Source organism: Rhinopithecus roxellana, chromosome 11 (genome assembly GCF_007565055.1).
Source record: "Rhinopithecus roxellana isolate Shanxi Qingling chromosome 11, ASM756505v1, whole genome shotgun sequence".
Classification (NCBI taxonomy): domain Eukaryota; kingdom Metazoa; phylum Chordata; class Mammalia; order Primates; family Cercopithecidae; genus Rhinopithecus; species Rhinopithecus roxellana.
Genome location: NC_044559.1, coordinates 4405354 through 4420662, shown reverse-complemented (window position 1 = coordinate 4420662; position 15309 = coordinate 4405354). Strand labels below are relative to the sequence as shown.

Sequence of the window (15309 nt, the reverse complement as noted above, 5' to 3'; positions counted from 1 at the left end):
GGGCTTGGTGTCACAGACTGGAGCTCAAATTCTGGCTCCAGCAGTTGCTGGCTTATGGCTCTAGCAAAGTGTGAGGGCTCCAAGTGCTTCTGTCTCCTATGTGTTTGCAAAAGGTAGGATAAAGACTCCTGCTCATCTCCTGGTTATTTAGAGGCACTGGAGGCAGTGCTGGGCCAGGGCTGGTGCTCAGAGGTGCTCCTGGCAGCCTCTCTGCATCCCCATTGTCTCACTGCCTCTGTCTCTCCATGTGTCTCGCTGCTGCTTTCTACATGGCATTCCCCAGCCTCTCTCCACTTGCTGTGGTACAGAGGTCAGGTCACAATGAGGGGCAGAGGACAGCCTGGCCATCCTGCCAACTCAGTGCATGGCTGGGGACAGGCCCCTGGATTTGCTGGACTTCCACTTCTTCATCCATGTGACATTGATAAGATCACCATCCTGATGGAATGCAAGGGAAATACTTCAGGAAACATTATAATTGCAGCCTGAACATGGCAGTCATCAGGCCGAGGAAATGTGATCAAAAGAATCACCCAGTGACACGGAGGCCAGGGAACATGCTTTGGGTGTTTCCTTGCACATCCTGTCACTGCACATCTCTTCCAATCATGCTGGCCCTCCACGAGTGACCAAGGTGAGAAGCACACGGCCTTTTCCCCAGGGGACTCAAGACAAGATGTCAGCAGTTCTCAGAGCCAGGCCAATGATGACCTTGTAGGAGGAACATTGTGGCCCTCCTCAAAGCCAGAGAGGTCCATCAGGAGCATTAGGAGGGGGTTGGGGTGGTGGCACTATAGATGAGCCACCCAGAAGATTGCCTGGAGCTATGGGGCTGGGAGTGGGGCCAGCAGGGCAGCCCCCTTGGTGGGGAGAGAACAAGAAGGTGGTGTTAGGCTGTAGAGGAGGGGAGGACTTAAGGATTGTCTTTTAGGGCAATTCAGGGCCCCCTTCTCCTGACATGTGGGGAGGTAGAGGAAGGCAGGGAAGTAAGTGTCATCTTTGACTTGCAAACCCCTACACACAGACATCCCACCCCCTCACACACAGAAGCCCATACATGAGCACTCCACTCACCCCATTGTGCACACACCACATCACTCACCCCAGAGTGTACACACATCACTCACCCCAGTGTGCACACACCACATCACTCACCCCATTGTGCACACACCACATCACTCACCCCAGTGTGCACACACATCACTCACCCCAGTGTGCACACACATCACTCACCCTAGAGTGCACACACATCACTCACCCCAGAGTGCACACGCATCACTCACCCTAGAGTGCACACACATCACTCACCCCAGTGTGCACATGCATCACTCACCCTAGAGTGCACACACATCACTCACCCCAGAGTGCACACGCATCACTCACCCCAGTGTGCACACACCACATCACTCACCCCAGTGTGCACACATCACTCACCCCAGTGTGCACATACCACATCACTCACCCCAGTGTGCACACACATCACTCACCCCAGTGTGCACGCACCACATCACTCACCCCGGTGTGCACGCACCACATCACTCCACCCCAGTGTGCACGCACCACATCACTCACCCCCGTGTGCACGCACCACATCACTCACCCAGTTTGCAGACACCACCCACCTGCATCCACCCAGCCCTGAGGCGGCTGCCTGTCCCCTCCCCTCTGCCTCCTTAGGAAAAGGAGGCCCATCGCAGTGGGGTCAGAGGGTGGGGTAGGCAGGGTGTGAGTCTACAGGGTCCTCAAGATCAGGTCTCACATTCAGGAGGGGCTGCAAATTAGACATTTGACTTTATTTCCAAGTGAAACTTTCAAGCAGGCACAGAAGCACAGCACCAGGACTGAAAGAAGATGCTCAACACCCAACATGGAATAGCATTGTAACACCACACTGTCCGGCATGTAGCAGGAATTCATATTTTCTCTAACACCACTAATTAAACAAGAATGTTGTGTTGTATATTTGTGTTAAAGTTGTTCATTGGTTCCATGTAAACATTTAACATAACGCTTTTCCCACCTCCCACTTTTTTTTTTTTTTTTTAAATAAATGGGAGCTTCAACCATGGGGAGAGGCACTGGCCTCTCTAGGCCTCCCCTAGGCCCTGCTCTGGCTGGAGGTCAGAAGGCCATAGGTGCACTCTTCATCACTTTCAGACTCTTCCTCATACTGCCCCATTCCATGTGTGTCCAGGAGAGTCAGAGGAGAGGGTGAAACACAGAGCAAATGGAAGCCTTATCATCCCTTGGGTTTGGGGAGGCTGAATCTGGTCTCACAATCCAAGCCCAGGCGGGGCGCTGGGATGCACGTGACTCAAGAGAGCCGGCAAATGCAGGCAGAGCCAGTGATCGCCGATAAGGACTGCAGCTCTTCCGAGGCTGGGGAGGCCTCGCCCAGGAAGTCTGGAGTCTTGTCACTTGAGGACATGTCACCAAGGATTAAAAATAGGTATGTTTCAAAGACCAAAGCAAGAGCACATTTAATTCCAACAAATTCAAATCCAGGCCCGTCTCCCCTGAGTTGTCGCTGGGGGGCACCCTGGGCACCGCATCCTGGTGGTTTGGCTATGCTGAGTAACTGCAGAAGTGCTGGCCACAGGCTACCCCCTTCCTCAGGAGAAAGTGTGCCCGGCCCTCTCAAACGGTCACATGGTTTCAGTCCATGGACAGTGAGTGGCCCTGTGTGCACCATTGACCGTGGGAGCACTGCACCAGGGGGTCACAATAGCTCTGGCCACAGTGTATCATGCAGCCCACAGGGCTGCTGTCCTGACCTCTCTCTCTGTCCTGTAGTTGGCCTGGGGTTAGTTTTTCAGTGCCTCAGGGGTGATATTAAAAAGCATTTGGCCGCTAAGTGAGCACTGGCAACAGTGGCCAGATCATGCCCTGTATGTGACAAGCAGCCCAGTCACACTTGTGACTGATGGGCCTCAGCCTGACCCGGCCTCAACACTCTTGGGCTCCCAATGTCTCATTGCTCTTTAGCTGGAGAGGACCTGCTTAACTGCAGCGGGGCACTTGGAAAGATCCTGGGCTTTGGTATCCCACAACTCTGGGTTGGAATCATGCCATTGACCAATGCTACTTGATCTGCCTGTGTTTCTGTCTCTCTGTCTCTAAATTGGAAGCCATGCCCCTCTAACTGGATTGTAGGAAATAACATGCAATGATGGGTGTGGCGCGCAGCCTGCTCCTTCCCTCTACTCCCCAAAGGTTTTGGAATAAGCCGGCCTCCTCCATCTCTCTAACTCTCCATCAATCTCTGCAGTCACCTTCCCGCCTGTGCTCCTCTGGCTCACTGCTGTTGTTTTCTGTTGACTCTGGATTACTTTTCCCCTTGTCTCCTTTTCATCACCTCCTTGCACCCCAACAACCCTCCCAGGCTTTCCCGTTGTGCTCAAATCCCCACTTCCTTAGCCTTCCCTGGCAGTTGAGCTCAGTGGTGTATGCTTTGGTTGGGGGGTGGGGAGGGAGAGCAGGCTCCCTTTCCTCCTCCAGGCTGGCATGCAGATAGAATCAGTCCTTGTTGTGCCCACGGGGATGCAGGACCTCTCATGTGGAGCCCCTTTGGCCTGCCTCCCCAGCCCCACAGGCAGGTACTACCTGCACCCACACTCTGCCACGCTCATGCCCTCATAGTGGTACTTGAGGGTGGGCACTCCCATGTCATCCTTGTAGAGGATGGAGATGGGGCTCAGTTTGGTGGGCACACAGCAGGCTTTGCCCACCTTTGTGGGGAACTTGAGATGCACCAGGGTCTGCACGATAGCATGTTTCGTAGGCGTCACATCATCAGCCAAGGGGAAGAAGCAGCCACCCTTACACTCGTAGGCTTCGTACTCCTTGGGCGCAATGATCCAGCTGTCCCAGCCAATGTCCTCGAAGTTTACCCGCAGGGAGGTCTTCTGACAGTGGCTGCCAGCCCCGGTGCTCCTTTTCCGCCTGGCTAAAGTCGACCCCGCAGCCACGTGGCCATCTGTGTCCTCCTCGTGGCTGCTCTCACCTGCCTCTGTGGAGCCCTCCTTGGACAGCTTCTTGAGCACGCTCTCTTGCTCATGGCTGATCATCTCCCTCAGCTCCAGCCTGGTCTCCTTGGTCCCACTGCTGTGGTCATTGGAGAAGACGACAAAGAAGGGCTGGTTTCTGGAACCTGAGGGGACACTGATGTCCAGCTTGTCACAGCCCTTCCTGTGGCTCTCCACAGTCACTTCCAGCTTATTTTTGCTCTTGGTGGAGTCAGACCGGACCCAGCGCTTCACGGCGCTGGACACTTCCAAGGTCTCCCAGCCCTCATCCCGAATGTCCTGGGACACCAGGAAGGTCTTGGTCTCCGCAGCACTATCCCAGGCATCTGTTCCATCCAGAACATCGTAAATGGCCATGCTTCCTTTCAGGTCATGAGAGTGGTCCATGTGATTTTGACAGGAGACATAGAGTCGGAGCTCAGCTCTGGTGATCTGCTCGTGCCTGGGAATGGAGATGTTGAAGAGCAAGATGTGCTTCTGGAAGGGGAAGTCCTCCGTGGCAGTTATGGAGATGGCATCTGAAATGCAAACACACCTGATGGGCATCTGCCGAAGGGTCTGTTTCCATGACACTGAAGCTGAGTCTCAGGGTTTAGACAGAAGAGCATCTGGGATAACAGTTTTGGTCTGTATTATCTCTATTTGGTTTCACCCAAGCCCTTAAGGTATAAGAGTATTTTCAAAGGTACACTTAAGATCTTCCAAAGAAAAGCAAAGGCAGGAGATGCCTCCAATTGGGATTGACAGTTCCTACTGTTTATTGAGCATCTACTGTGTGCCAGGCATTACACTGGGAGCTTTGCAGTGTAAATTTCACCTTAATCCTCGCACTCACCCTGGGAGGATCTAATTATTATTCCACGTTTGCAGATGTGGAGACTGGGATTCAAGGCAGTTAATTGCCAAAATGCACACAGCTAGTTAAGTATCCTGGGACTTACTAGCACACAGCTAGTGAATACATAAAGAAAACAGCAAAACTCACTGTCAGATCCTGAGTGAAGATCCTGAGTACATGAATTTAAAGGTGAGATCCTGGGTGGAGACAGTGAAATCCCAATATTAAGACAATATCAAAAATCTCAGCCTCTAAACAGTGTATGCATTGTTTGAAATTGTAATTTCTGAACAAAGCGAAAGTGGATAATTGGTTTTAGTGTTTCAGGAAAAAAATCTATTAGCTTCAATTGCTTTGTCATGTCAAGCAAAAATGGGGCTTGCCTTTTAGCCACATAGTTATCTCAATATCCCATTTATCCTGGGCTGACACTTTGTCATTAGCACACTCCTGCTATACCACGGCTGGTTCACAGACAGGGAAAAGAGGTTGCATTTTCTGGGCACTTGCTATGCGCCCACATGTGTGGAGACCCGGTGCTATAGGGAAACCTAGCTGGCAGGTTTTGAAGTGCCAGTCCTGCCTCTGCAGACCGGTTAGGTCTGGCCTGGATGTGGTATGGAGCCAGGCCCCTAAGCCATTTGCAAGTCTCAGACCCAGGAGGGGAGAGGCCCTGTGCTCCTGGACATTCAGAGGGAGACGGCAGCAGCCGGAAAAGCCAGCTGTGCAGACGGACAGGCCTGGGTCAGAATCCAGCGGTTTAACACTTCCTAGGTGACATGGGTGGGTACCCTTGTGGCTGCAAGCTTTGACTGAACAGTTTCGCTGTTCAGAAACTTATTTCCCCTGCATCATGTGAGCTTGACTGAGTTAGGACGTAGGTCCTAGGTCCGTGTTTGTTATCTTCTAGTCCTTCTTAATCAGATACATTTCTATTTAAAAACAATTAGGTTCTCTTTCAACACTTCTCTGTCAAAGAATTTTATCTGATTTTTAAAACCTTTTCACAAGAAAGGAATAGCTGTGCTTTCAAAGTTTAAAAATATACCAGTTAGTTGGAGGTGAAATAGGTTGTCTGTTCTGTTTTGAAGTAGGAAGGGGACAGGAAGGGAAGGGGGAAAGGAAGAGAAGTGAATCAGAGGGGAGAGACCGAAAGAAGAGGAGAGTACAGAGAAGGGGTGGAAAAAAGGGAGTTGGCATCCCTGTGCACCTGTGTGTGAAATGTGGCACACAGCCTGGGGAAGGTAAATCCTTCAGAGCAGAAGCGCCGAGTAGAACTCTCAGTGACCATGGAAATGTTCTGCAGTCTGCACTGCCTGATAGGGAATTCATTAGCCACACATTTGAAAGGAAGCTGGTGAGGCTAAAGAACTAAGTTTTACTTTTATTTCATTGTAACTAATTTAAATGGAAGCTTGAAGAGCCTCCTATGACCAGCGGCCTCTACCCTGGGGAAAGCAGCTGTGGACCTGTGAGTCCCACCCCAGTGCGCCCGGTGCAAGCAGAGACCCTACCTTCCATGCTGAAGCTCCGCACGATGTTGGACGCTGGCGTAGTCGACTTATCAGACGTGTACCTGTTGTATAGGTCGATCATGTACTGCGGTGGCTCCACCCTGGTTTTGTCCTGCGAAGGGACCCCGCTCAGGTTAAGGCTGCGCAAGAAATCCACCTTCATGTTCTCCAGAAACATCTTCAGGTTGAAAGTGTGCTCCGGCAGCTCACCTCCAGGCACCCCCAGTGGGTTGTGGGCGTTTCCCCCAGCAGACCCTCGCCCCCAGCTCTGCAGTGGCTTCCCCTGCAGGGAGCCGGCCAGCAGGGACAGCAGGGGCAGGGCCACCCATAGTGCCCCAGGACACATCTTGGGCCCACGCAATCACCCAGAGAGGAGACTGCAGGTGGCCGTGCTGTGTTAGCGGGCACGGGGAGGAGCCGGGAAGGAGCGGGCCAGCATCTCCCTGCTGTTTGCTCTGAAGGAACCGTCCTGGCCAGCACCCACTTTCGCCCGCTGCCGGGCTGGATTGTCCTGCACTTGTGCTTATCTGGTCCTCGATGCCGTGCTCCGACGTCTTATCTGAGGGAGCCTTCCGTTAATGAAGGCTCTATAAACATCTGACAAACACACAAGGCATGTGGGAAGGACACGGCCTACTGTAAGGAATCTGTGCTTCTCCAGGGGGTTATTGCCCCCTAATTAGGATCCTTTCTCATTTCCTTGCCAGGGCTCTTCAGAAGAATCTCCAGGCAGGATGACATATGCTTCATCTCCTGGGCCACAGTAGTGAAGAATCCAGGAAACAAGACCAAGAAGTCCTCCAAATATAGAAAGGACAGCGCAAGAGCACAGTGAACTGTGGGGGCTGGGGAGATGGGGGTAGTGTGGGGACCACATCAAGGCTCAGAAGAGGCCTGCTCATTGCAGAGTCGGAACCTGCCAGCAAAGCTCCCTGCTCTGTTGGTGGGATGCATTGCTGAGCAGTAGAGATCATGAGTGAATATGGCTCTCGTGCAACTTAGTGTGGTGATGAGTCAGACTAGACAGAGGCTGGGATCTCAGCTCCCTTACCGATTCCCTGCAAATGTCACCTGGAACAAGTCACTGCGCTCTTGGAGCCTCCCATTCAGAAGGTAGTTGTAGGGGTTAAGAGGATGCTGTGCCCCAGGCTGGCTTGGTGGCAGCATTCTGGATGCCTCTTCTCCAGCCCACACGTGATTGAGTTGGAGCCCCGGGTTCCCCCAGCCTGCTCTGTCAGAGCTCCACAACACACTGCAGCCTGCGGGGAGCTCCCCACATCCCTGCATCCCAGCTCTGTCACTGGCCTGTTGTGGAGTGGTCTTAGTTCACATTGACCTGGCAGCCATCTGGCCCACACTCATCAGCAGGGAGAACCACGCAATCTGGTAGACAGGGGAGTAGGTGGGTTGTTCTGAGACTGGTACATGCCAAGAAGATGATCCCCTGGCCTTTGGAGGCTGACAAGCTGTGGCCCAGGAAAGGGCCCTAGGGACTGTGTTAAGAGCAGTGTGTCCACACTTAGACTCTGTCCATTTCCATCATGTGTGGCTTTGAGTACAGCAAAGAAGGAGCATGGTTAGAAATACTCCAGGGTATGCTGTGCCTGGTGGTTTACTCTAGGGAAGATGCTCCACGCTGGTGAGGCTGTCGGGGAGAGGTTGCAGAGAGCTGAGCAGGTTCAGGGGGGTGCAGGAGGGGCCACAGCATGCTGTGGTCAGATTGCAGAGGGGGATGGGTGAAATTAGGAGCCCCTGAATGGCTGGGCCTGGATAGAACTTGCTATCTCCGTCCTTCGATGACATGGACCAGGGGAAGATGGGAAGCGTGCTGCTTCAGAAATGCTGCTTGGGAAGAGGACTGGAAGTGTACTGGGCTTTGATCCAGCTCAGTGCAAGAATTCCATGGGGCAGAGAAAAGATGAATAAATGGGTGCCATGCCCAAGAAATGGAGCTGCAAATGCAGAGTGGGGTGTGGTCCGGAAGGAGTAAGGACACGGCAGACGCCTGCATTATGGTCTGACCAGGAGCTTTTCACACACGAGAGGCTGAGCAGAGGGATAGCCTAGGGGCCTGGATGTGCTCCGGTAGGAGCAAGGGGCTGCTACCTGATGTTATTTTTCAAATGTGACATTTTTTCCCGATTATAACAGTAGTCTATAGTGCAGAAAACTTGGGAAATGGAAAACATTATTAAAGAGAAAATAAATAACCTACAGTTTAATTTTTTTTTTTTTTTTTTTTTTTTTTAGACGGAGTCTCGCTCTGTCGCCTGGGCTGGAGTGCAGTGGCCAGATCTCAGCTCACTGCAAGCTCCGCCTCCCGGGTTTACGCCATTCTCCTGCCTCAGCCTCCGGAGTAGCTGGGACTACAGGCGCCCGCCACTTCGCCCGGCTAGATTTTTTGTATTTTTTTTAGTAGAGACGGGGTTTCACCGTGTTAGCCAGGATGGTCTCGATCTCCTGACCTCGTGATCCACCCGTCTCGGCCTCCCAAAGTGCTGGGATTACAGGCTTGAGCCACCGCGCCCGGCCAACTACAGTTTAATTATCCAGTGATGCTCATGGTTAGCATTTTGAGACACATCCGCTCCACAATCCTATATCTGAAACCCTTGTGGCCAAGAGTGTGTTGCGACTTCGATAGTTTCAGATTTGGGGGATTTTGTATTGTGTATATGCAATAACATTCCCAAAGGGGTCAGAGACGACACCTTATAATGACACACATGAATATTTCTGCAGTGAAACAAATAAAGACACAAATGTCCATTCAGGTCAAGTTTTCCCAGAAAAGGAATTAAAAGAAACTTTAGGTTCTCAGATGGTTTTTTATTTGGGGGTCTCAGATGAAGGACTATGGATCTGACTACATCCAGGGTCATCACAGCTGCCTGTGGGTGCTGGTCACACAAACTCTGACATGGATGGCTTTCCCTGGAGCTGTGCAATGCAACACGCCAGTGTATGTCTGAAATGATTTGCCTCACAAACTCAAGGGATCAATATGTTCACATCTCTTTTATTGTTTTAAATGGATTGCTTGAGGTTTCCTGATCCATATTATCAGGAAGTCTGGTCTTCTCCTTTCCTGAATTGTCCAAGTGCCCCATGTGTCAATTCAGTCCAAAGGAGATGGGGTGTGAAGGTGTTAGTCCAGCTTCTTCACGCTGGGAAGCGGGAGGAGAGAGGGGTCCCACCTGGTGTTGCTTCTCAACAACACTGGCTTTGCTGTTGGGCACTGGTCCTACATGTCTAAACGACTGCTTGTTCTTAGCTGCTGGGATGCCCTCTAGCCCAGGTCTGTGGGGTGGGCCCCATGAAGCAACAAGGTAACAGTGTTCTTAGACATATGCCGGGCTTACCCACCTCCAGCACGCATGCCTCTGTGGCCAGTGGCTGGGTGGAGAGAAGAGGCCAGCTATGGTCACACACCAATTCTAACCTGCCCTTTCTCAAATTTCTAGGCTCTTACAGGTGGCCTAGGTCACCAGAGGGACTCCCACTTTCATCAGGTGGTGATTTCAGGGACTTGGTTACCTTTTCATACAAATGGACCTTGGTCCATCTGAGAAAATCCCCCTAACTCTGAGTCTTAGGGAACCAGGCTCAAACTCGTTCTGATTTTCCCAGGAGGAAACAGACCCTGGGTGTTCCCTCCTGAAGAAGGACCCCTCCCTCTGCTATCAATAGCTTTGCATTGTTGGGTCTCAGGAAGGAGCTGCCTCACTTGAATCACAGAAGATCTTATTTATCTCTCCTTTGCCCCCTCGTGCTCCAAATTGTGTACTTTCTAATTCTTCTCCGACTTCCCAGGGAGGTCCATCCACATGATTATTCAAAGACTAAAGATCTGAATTATGGTAGTCTTATGTGTCTGTACCTAAATAAAGCAAAGGCTGGCATAAAATTTAAGAAAATGTACACTAAAGTGTCTTCAATCTCTGCCTTAGGTTTACTTTCGAAGCCACTTGAGGTATACAAGGTTTGATATATATAGGCTTGCTTCTCTTTGAAAAAAAAATTTTTAATTAAAAAAATTTAAAATGTTGTCATTTGGATTCCTTTTGTCACAGGCTGCAGAAAAGCAGAATCCAAACAGGCCTAAGCAAAGTGGATTGCACCTGACTAATGAAACCTCGGTTGGCAACGGTTTGGTTTTAGCATGGCTTGAGCTACAGGACAGGCAAAGTTCTAGCCATGCTTTCTCCTCTCTCAGTCCTGCCTTCCACTGTGTTGGCTTCATGCTCCATCTCTCTGTGTCTTGGCAAGGTGGCCAGTCACTGCAGCTGGCCTGTATCCCTTTCCCATGGGGGGCTGGGTGGGGTCAAGGAGGAGCAAAAGCCTCTTTTCCGGGAAGTCCTAGGGAGTCTCATGGTGTCTCTCTGACCCTGATTGGATAATCTGCAAACACTCCAGCCAGTCACTGTGGCTGGGGGAATGCAATGTCCTGAATGTCCTGATTGGCTTAGGACCCTGGGATGGGAGTGGCGCAGACAGCACAAGGAGAGAGTCAGGTTGGCATGAACCCCAGAAGGGTCTAGGTCTGGGCACTAGGGGGAGGTACTGGGGAAGGACTGTATAAATACCTTCCCACATCATGAAAAACTTTTCATGAACTTCATTTTTTTTTTTTTTTTTGAGATGAGATCTCACTCTGTCACCCAGGCTGGAGTGCAGTGGCGTGATCATGGCTCACTGTAGCCTCGACCTGTCTGGTCCCAGGTGATCCTTCCACTTCAGCTTCCTGAGTAGCTGGGACCACAGGCATGAGCCACCACGCCAGCCTAATTTTTATATTTTTTGTAGAGACGGGGTTCCGTCACGTTGCTCAGTTTGGTCTCAAACTCCTGGACTCAAGTGATCTGCCAGCCTCCACTACACAAAGTGCTGGGATTACAGGCATGAGCCACTGCGTCCAGCCCATGAACTTCATTTTTTAATGACTAAACATTTTCCAATGGTATGGACATATCTTAATTTATTCAAATATTTTCCGATGGTAGGACAATTAAGACTACTAAGATAATGTTGCAAGACACATTATCTTACATTGTTATAGTGTATATTTTGTATTATTTTATTGGACAGGTCATTGGAAGTGGAATATCTAGGTCAAGGTACACGTAACATTTGCAAAGCTCTTGGTAAGCATTGCTAAGCGGCTTTCCAGAAATGCTTTTTAAATATTCACTCTCAGCTGAGCCTAAGAACTCATCTTACCACACTGTTACCAATACTTCTTTCTAATCCTTGGCAAATTAATGAACAGCAGCAACAAAAATGCTAATTTGCATTGCTCCTTAGGCTGGACTATATTTTCCCCCACTTTTTCAGGAGACAAACCACAGGATCTGGGCTTCAGCCTCCAAGGAGTTATAGCAGTGGCCAGGTCTCACCGGTGCTGGTCCAGGGCCATACTCAAGAATCACATTTGTTACTGTGCTGTGAGTCTAAGGAGAGGGCCAGAGGGCACCACAGATTCCTGGGTGTTCCACAGGAATATGGCCCAGGGTAAGCATGCAATAACTAGTCATTAGTATTGCTCCTGTCAGTATATGATCTTTCTGTGACTGTTTCTCTCTCCCCCACCCCTGGGACAGCTCTGCCCTTCCTTTCTGTGGAGCTGCAGAGTGAGCTGTGCTCTTCCACCAGGACTACCTCATGTCCCTCCCCACTGTCCTCCACCAGGGTCAGTTCTGACTGCCCTTTAGTACCTGCCTAGGAATCCCACACCACACAACCTCTGTGTTCTAAGAAACAGTTGGATTCATCTAACAACCACTAAAGGGCCCCAGGGCTGCTCCTCTGCTGTCAGCAATTTGACAGCCCAGTGAGTCTGCCTGGCCTTCACAGCCAGCCAAGGCTCCTCCAGGGCAGGCCTCCCATGCTTGTCTCTGCATATGTCTTTGAACACCTCGGTGTGCTCTGTGGTGGGTGCTGGTCAGGTGCCAGTTCTGCCACCTCGGCCCTGTCCTCCTGTCTCTTCTCAATACCCAGACAGTTTCACATGACTGTGCTGTTGTTATTTTTAACCAAAATCTCCGGTCACAAATCTCAGGACTTTTAGATTACAGAAATCATGGCATCACTGCAATTGCTATGGAAGAAGCATAATTCAATGAACAAGAGAAGTAAATTTGACTCATCCATTTATTTCAAGCATCCTTAAAGCCCATTCCTCCAAAAAGGTGACATTGACTTCAGCGTTCCTTCATGGAGGGAGAAAGGATTCACCTGAGTTTCTGTTATACCATGGCTCCAGAGCATCAGGGACCCCTTCCCTCCCCGGAGACATCACTAAAAATCCTGTTCTCAAAGCGTGGCCCTGGAGCCAGCAGCAGCAGTGCCTGGGAACTGGATGGAAATAAAGCCTCAACCTGAATCAGAGACAATGCTAGGGGGCCCAACTATGTCAACTTCTCCAGGCAACTCTGATAGGCATTTTGCACAGTGGTTTTGACAAAAGAGGGAACTCATAAGACCCTTCCAAGAGAAAACACATGAATACATCGCCTAGCATGGTATTTGGCACACAGTAAATGCTATGTAATTGGATAAACATGTGTCTTCTACATCCGACCCACCTATCCCCAGCTCATACAAACAACCTGCTGGGAGATGCTGAAGGAGTGTGGCTTGGAGTTGGGCTGAGCGTGAGTGAGGTGGACTGGAGGCAGGGTAGATAGAGGGTGCATGGACATCACTATCTCAGGGAGCAGAGAGAAGGGGAATGGAAATCCCAGAAGCACCTGTTAAGGATCTTATGTTTCCAGGTTTTGGTAAAGCGAAATAGTTTTGAACTCTAATGTCCGTGTTTTGGCGCACAAGTCATAGCCAGAGCTGGCCAGCTGGCCTGCCTTCCTAGTTTCTCACTGAAACTACCTTTCAGCCCTCCCTGGCATGTGCTCCTGCAGACGCTCTTTGTGATGTCCTTATTCCACCAGCCAAGCCCAGCTCTTTCGTCCCGCTTGGTCTCAAAGTCAGCCTCTGTGGAGTCATCTCCATTCCTCCTCCTCCTCCAGAGTCTCCTCCTCTCACCCTCCCCTTCCCACCTCAGACATCCATAAGTTCCTCAGCACAGTTTTGTCTCCATCCTGGCCACAGAGAAAGCATGAGTTATAAGCTTCTGCTCTGATGACATTTTATGAAGTCATAGAGAGACACCTATTGGGACACCCCAGGCCAAACACCTGGTAGTACCAGGACTCAAGTCTCTCCATTTCTCAAGTATAAAGGTTGTATCAGAAGCCTTCTGAAGTTTTCTCCCAGCCCTCAAGTTTCTAGCTGTCAGTGGTACTATTTATGTTTGTCACATGAACTAATCTATAAGAGGCCCTGCCCTTCTAGAGGATGTGTAAATTCAGAGATGGGGCCCAGCTGCGGGCCACCACCCCGCTCCCTCCAGAATGAAACAGGCCCAGTTGAGTGACATCAGCAAACCATATCTAGACTGTATGATGGGCTCTTATGACAACGTAATGTTGACATTTTTTGTTTTAAGGGAAAAACAAGTTATTTCATAAACACATTTCTTTTTAACCTCACTTTACTGTGTCCCAACCTCAGTGTTGTTGGGACAACCCTAGTAGACTGGGGATCACTGGCCAGGAAGTTCAGGGTCAGTGCCAGTCATGTAGGCCTTGAATCAGGCGGCCTTGAGCATCAAACTTAATGTTCTCTGTGGTCTTGGCAAGACATCAGTGGACATGTTACTTATACTTCCTGAGCTTGTTTTTCTGCAGCTCCAATTGGGCAGTAAGTTGCAAGGTTGTTGTGAGGCTAAGTAAGATCCTATAACTTCTTCTATACATGGGAGGGGTCACTAATGATACCAGTTTCTCCTACCATAGAGTTGGGACATGTCATGTCCCCACTTGGGACCTGCCCCATTTCACATTCCAAGGTCTTCAGGGCATGCCTAGGAAAGATGGCAACTACTGAGCACCTTCCATCCAGGCACAGGCCTGGAGCCCATGCCTACGGCTGGACCCAGGGGAGTGTCCCAGCCTGCCCTCCCCAACCCCAGCAAGCCAGACATGAGGACTCAGAGTCATTGCAGGTATCTGGGGGGAATCCAGAAGGTCTCCCAGAAACTGCAAGTGCCAGAAACAGTAAGATAAAACTACTATGGGACAGCCCATGTTTAGCAAAAATAGAAAGGGGGCAGTTGAATGAGAAGAAAATGAGGGATGGAATATTTGGAAGAAAGGGACTTGGAGTTTTATCAAGCCCCAATATTTTACTTATTTTGCTATTAACTTATATCTTGTCATGTTCCAAAAAGAATTAGACATGGCAAACCAAGCACTAAGTGCACGCCAGTTTGCGCCAGCCCAGCAACCTACAGCAGCTTGAGGGGAACAATTTGGTCCCATGTCCAATTCCTGTGGGAGTAACAGAATAAGGTGGTGAGGGTGGAGGACCATCCCAGCCCTCCCCTGACCTCTGTCAGCAGGCAGGGCCATGTGCCCAGCAGGTGGGGATCCCCACGGCAGCTGCTCAGGCATGTGTCCCAGAGACACCTGAAGCACCTCATAGGAGATGCTGAGCAGAAGCTGCAGGACTCCACTCTGGCACCCTCGCATCCCGCCACCTATCAGTTCTGGCTAATCATTCTCCAGTTTCAGTGACTTGGCCTCCAGGAGTTGCCACTCTTTGGATGCTACCTAGGCTCCTGGAATCACTGTGGCTGCCTGTGCAGAAGGCCAGGGAACTGGAACTTTACATCTCCCTTCCCAGGGCGGCTGGAAGCCAAGAGGCCCTGAACACCCAGCTCCCTTGCTCGAGGCCACACTGCCCTGAGGAGTAAGTAAGCTCCAAAGCTCCCCACAGGATTGCTCCTAACCTGCTTTTCTGCTTCACCCCGCCCTTACCCATGTCTCCTGGGAGCACTTCCCCGATACGTCCCTCGCACAGGAATCCTGGTGTCCAG

The 15309-nt window shown here is 50.7% G+C and overlaps 1 protein-coding gene across 1 annotated transcript; it reads right to left on the bottom strand.

Annotated features, from left to right (window-relative positions):
• Window positions 1-1772: 1772 nt before the first annotated feature.
• Window positions 1773-6938, bottom strand: GDF2 (growth differentiation factor 2). Its single transcript, XM_010383753.2, has 2 exons — window positions 6378-6938; window positions 1773-4543 (listed from the first exon to the last, which is right to left on the bottom strand). The coding sequence occupies exons 1-2, from the start codon at window positions 6721-6723 to the stop codon at window positions 3600-3602; spliced, it is 1290 nt and encodes a 429-aa protein (XP_010382055.1). The 5' UTR covers window positions 6724-6938; the 3' UTR covers window positions 1773-3599.
• Window positions 6939-15309: the final 8371 nt, after the last annotated feature.

Coding starts and splice junctions, on each gene's coding strand:
- GDF2 (XM_010383753.2), bottom strand. CDS start 6,723: ATGTGTCCTGGGGCACTATGGGTGGCCCTGCCCCTGCTGTCCCTGCTG. Junction 4,544..6,377: donor GCGGAGCTTCAGCATGGAAG/GTAGGGTCTCTG, acceptor TTTGCATTTCAG/ATGCCATCTCCATAACTGCC.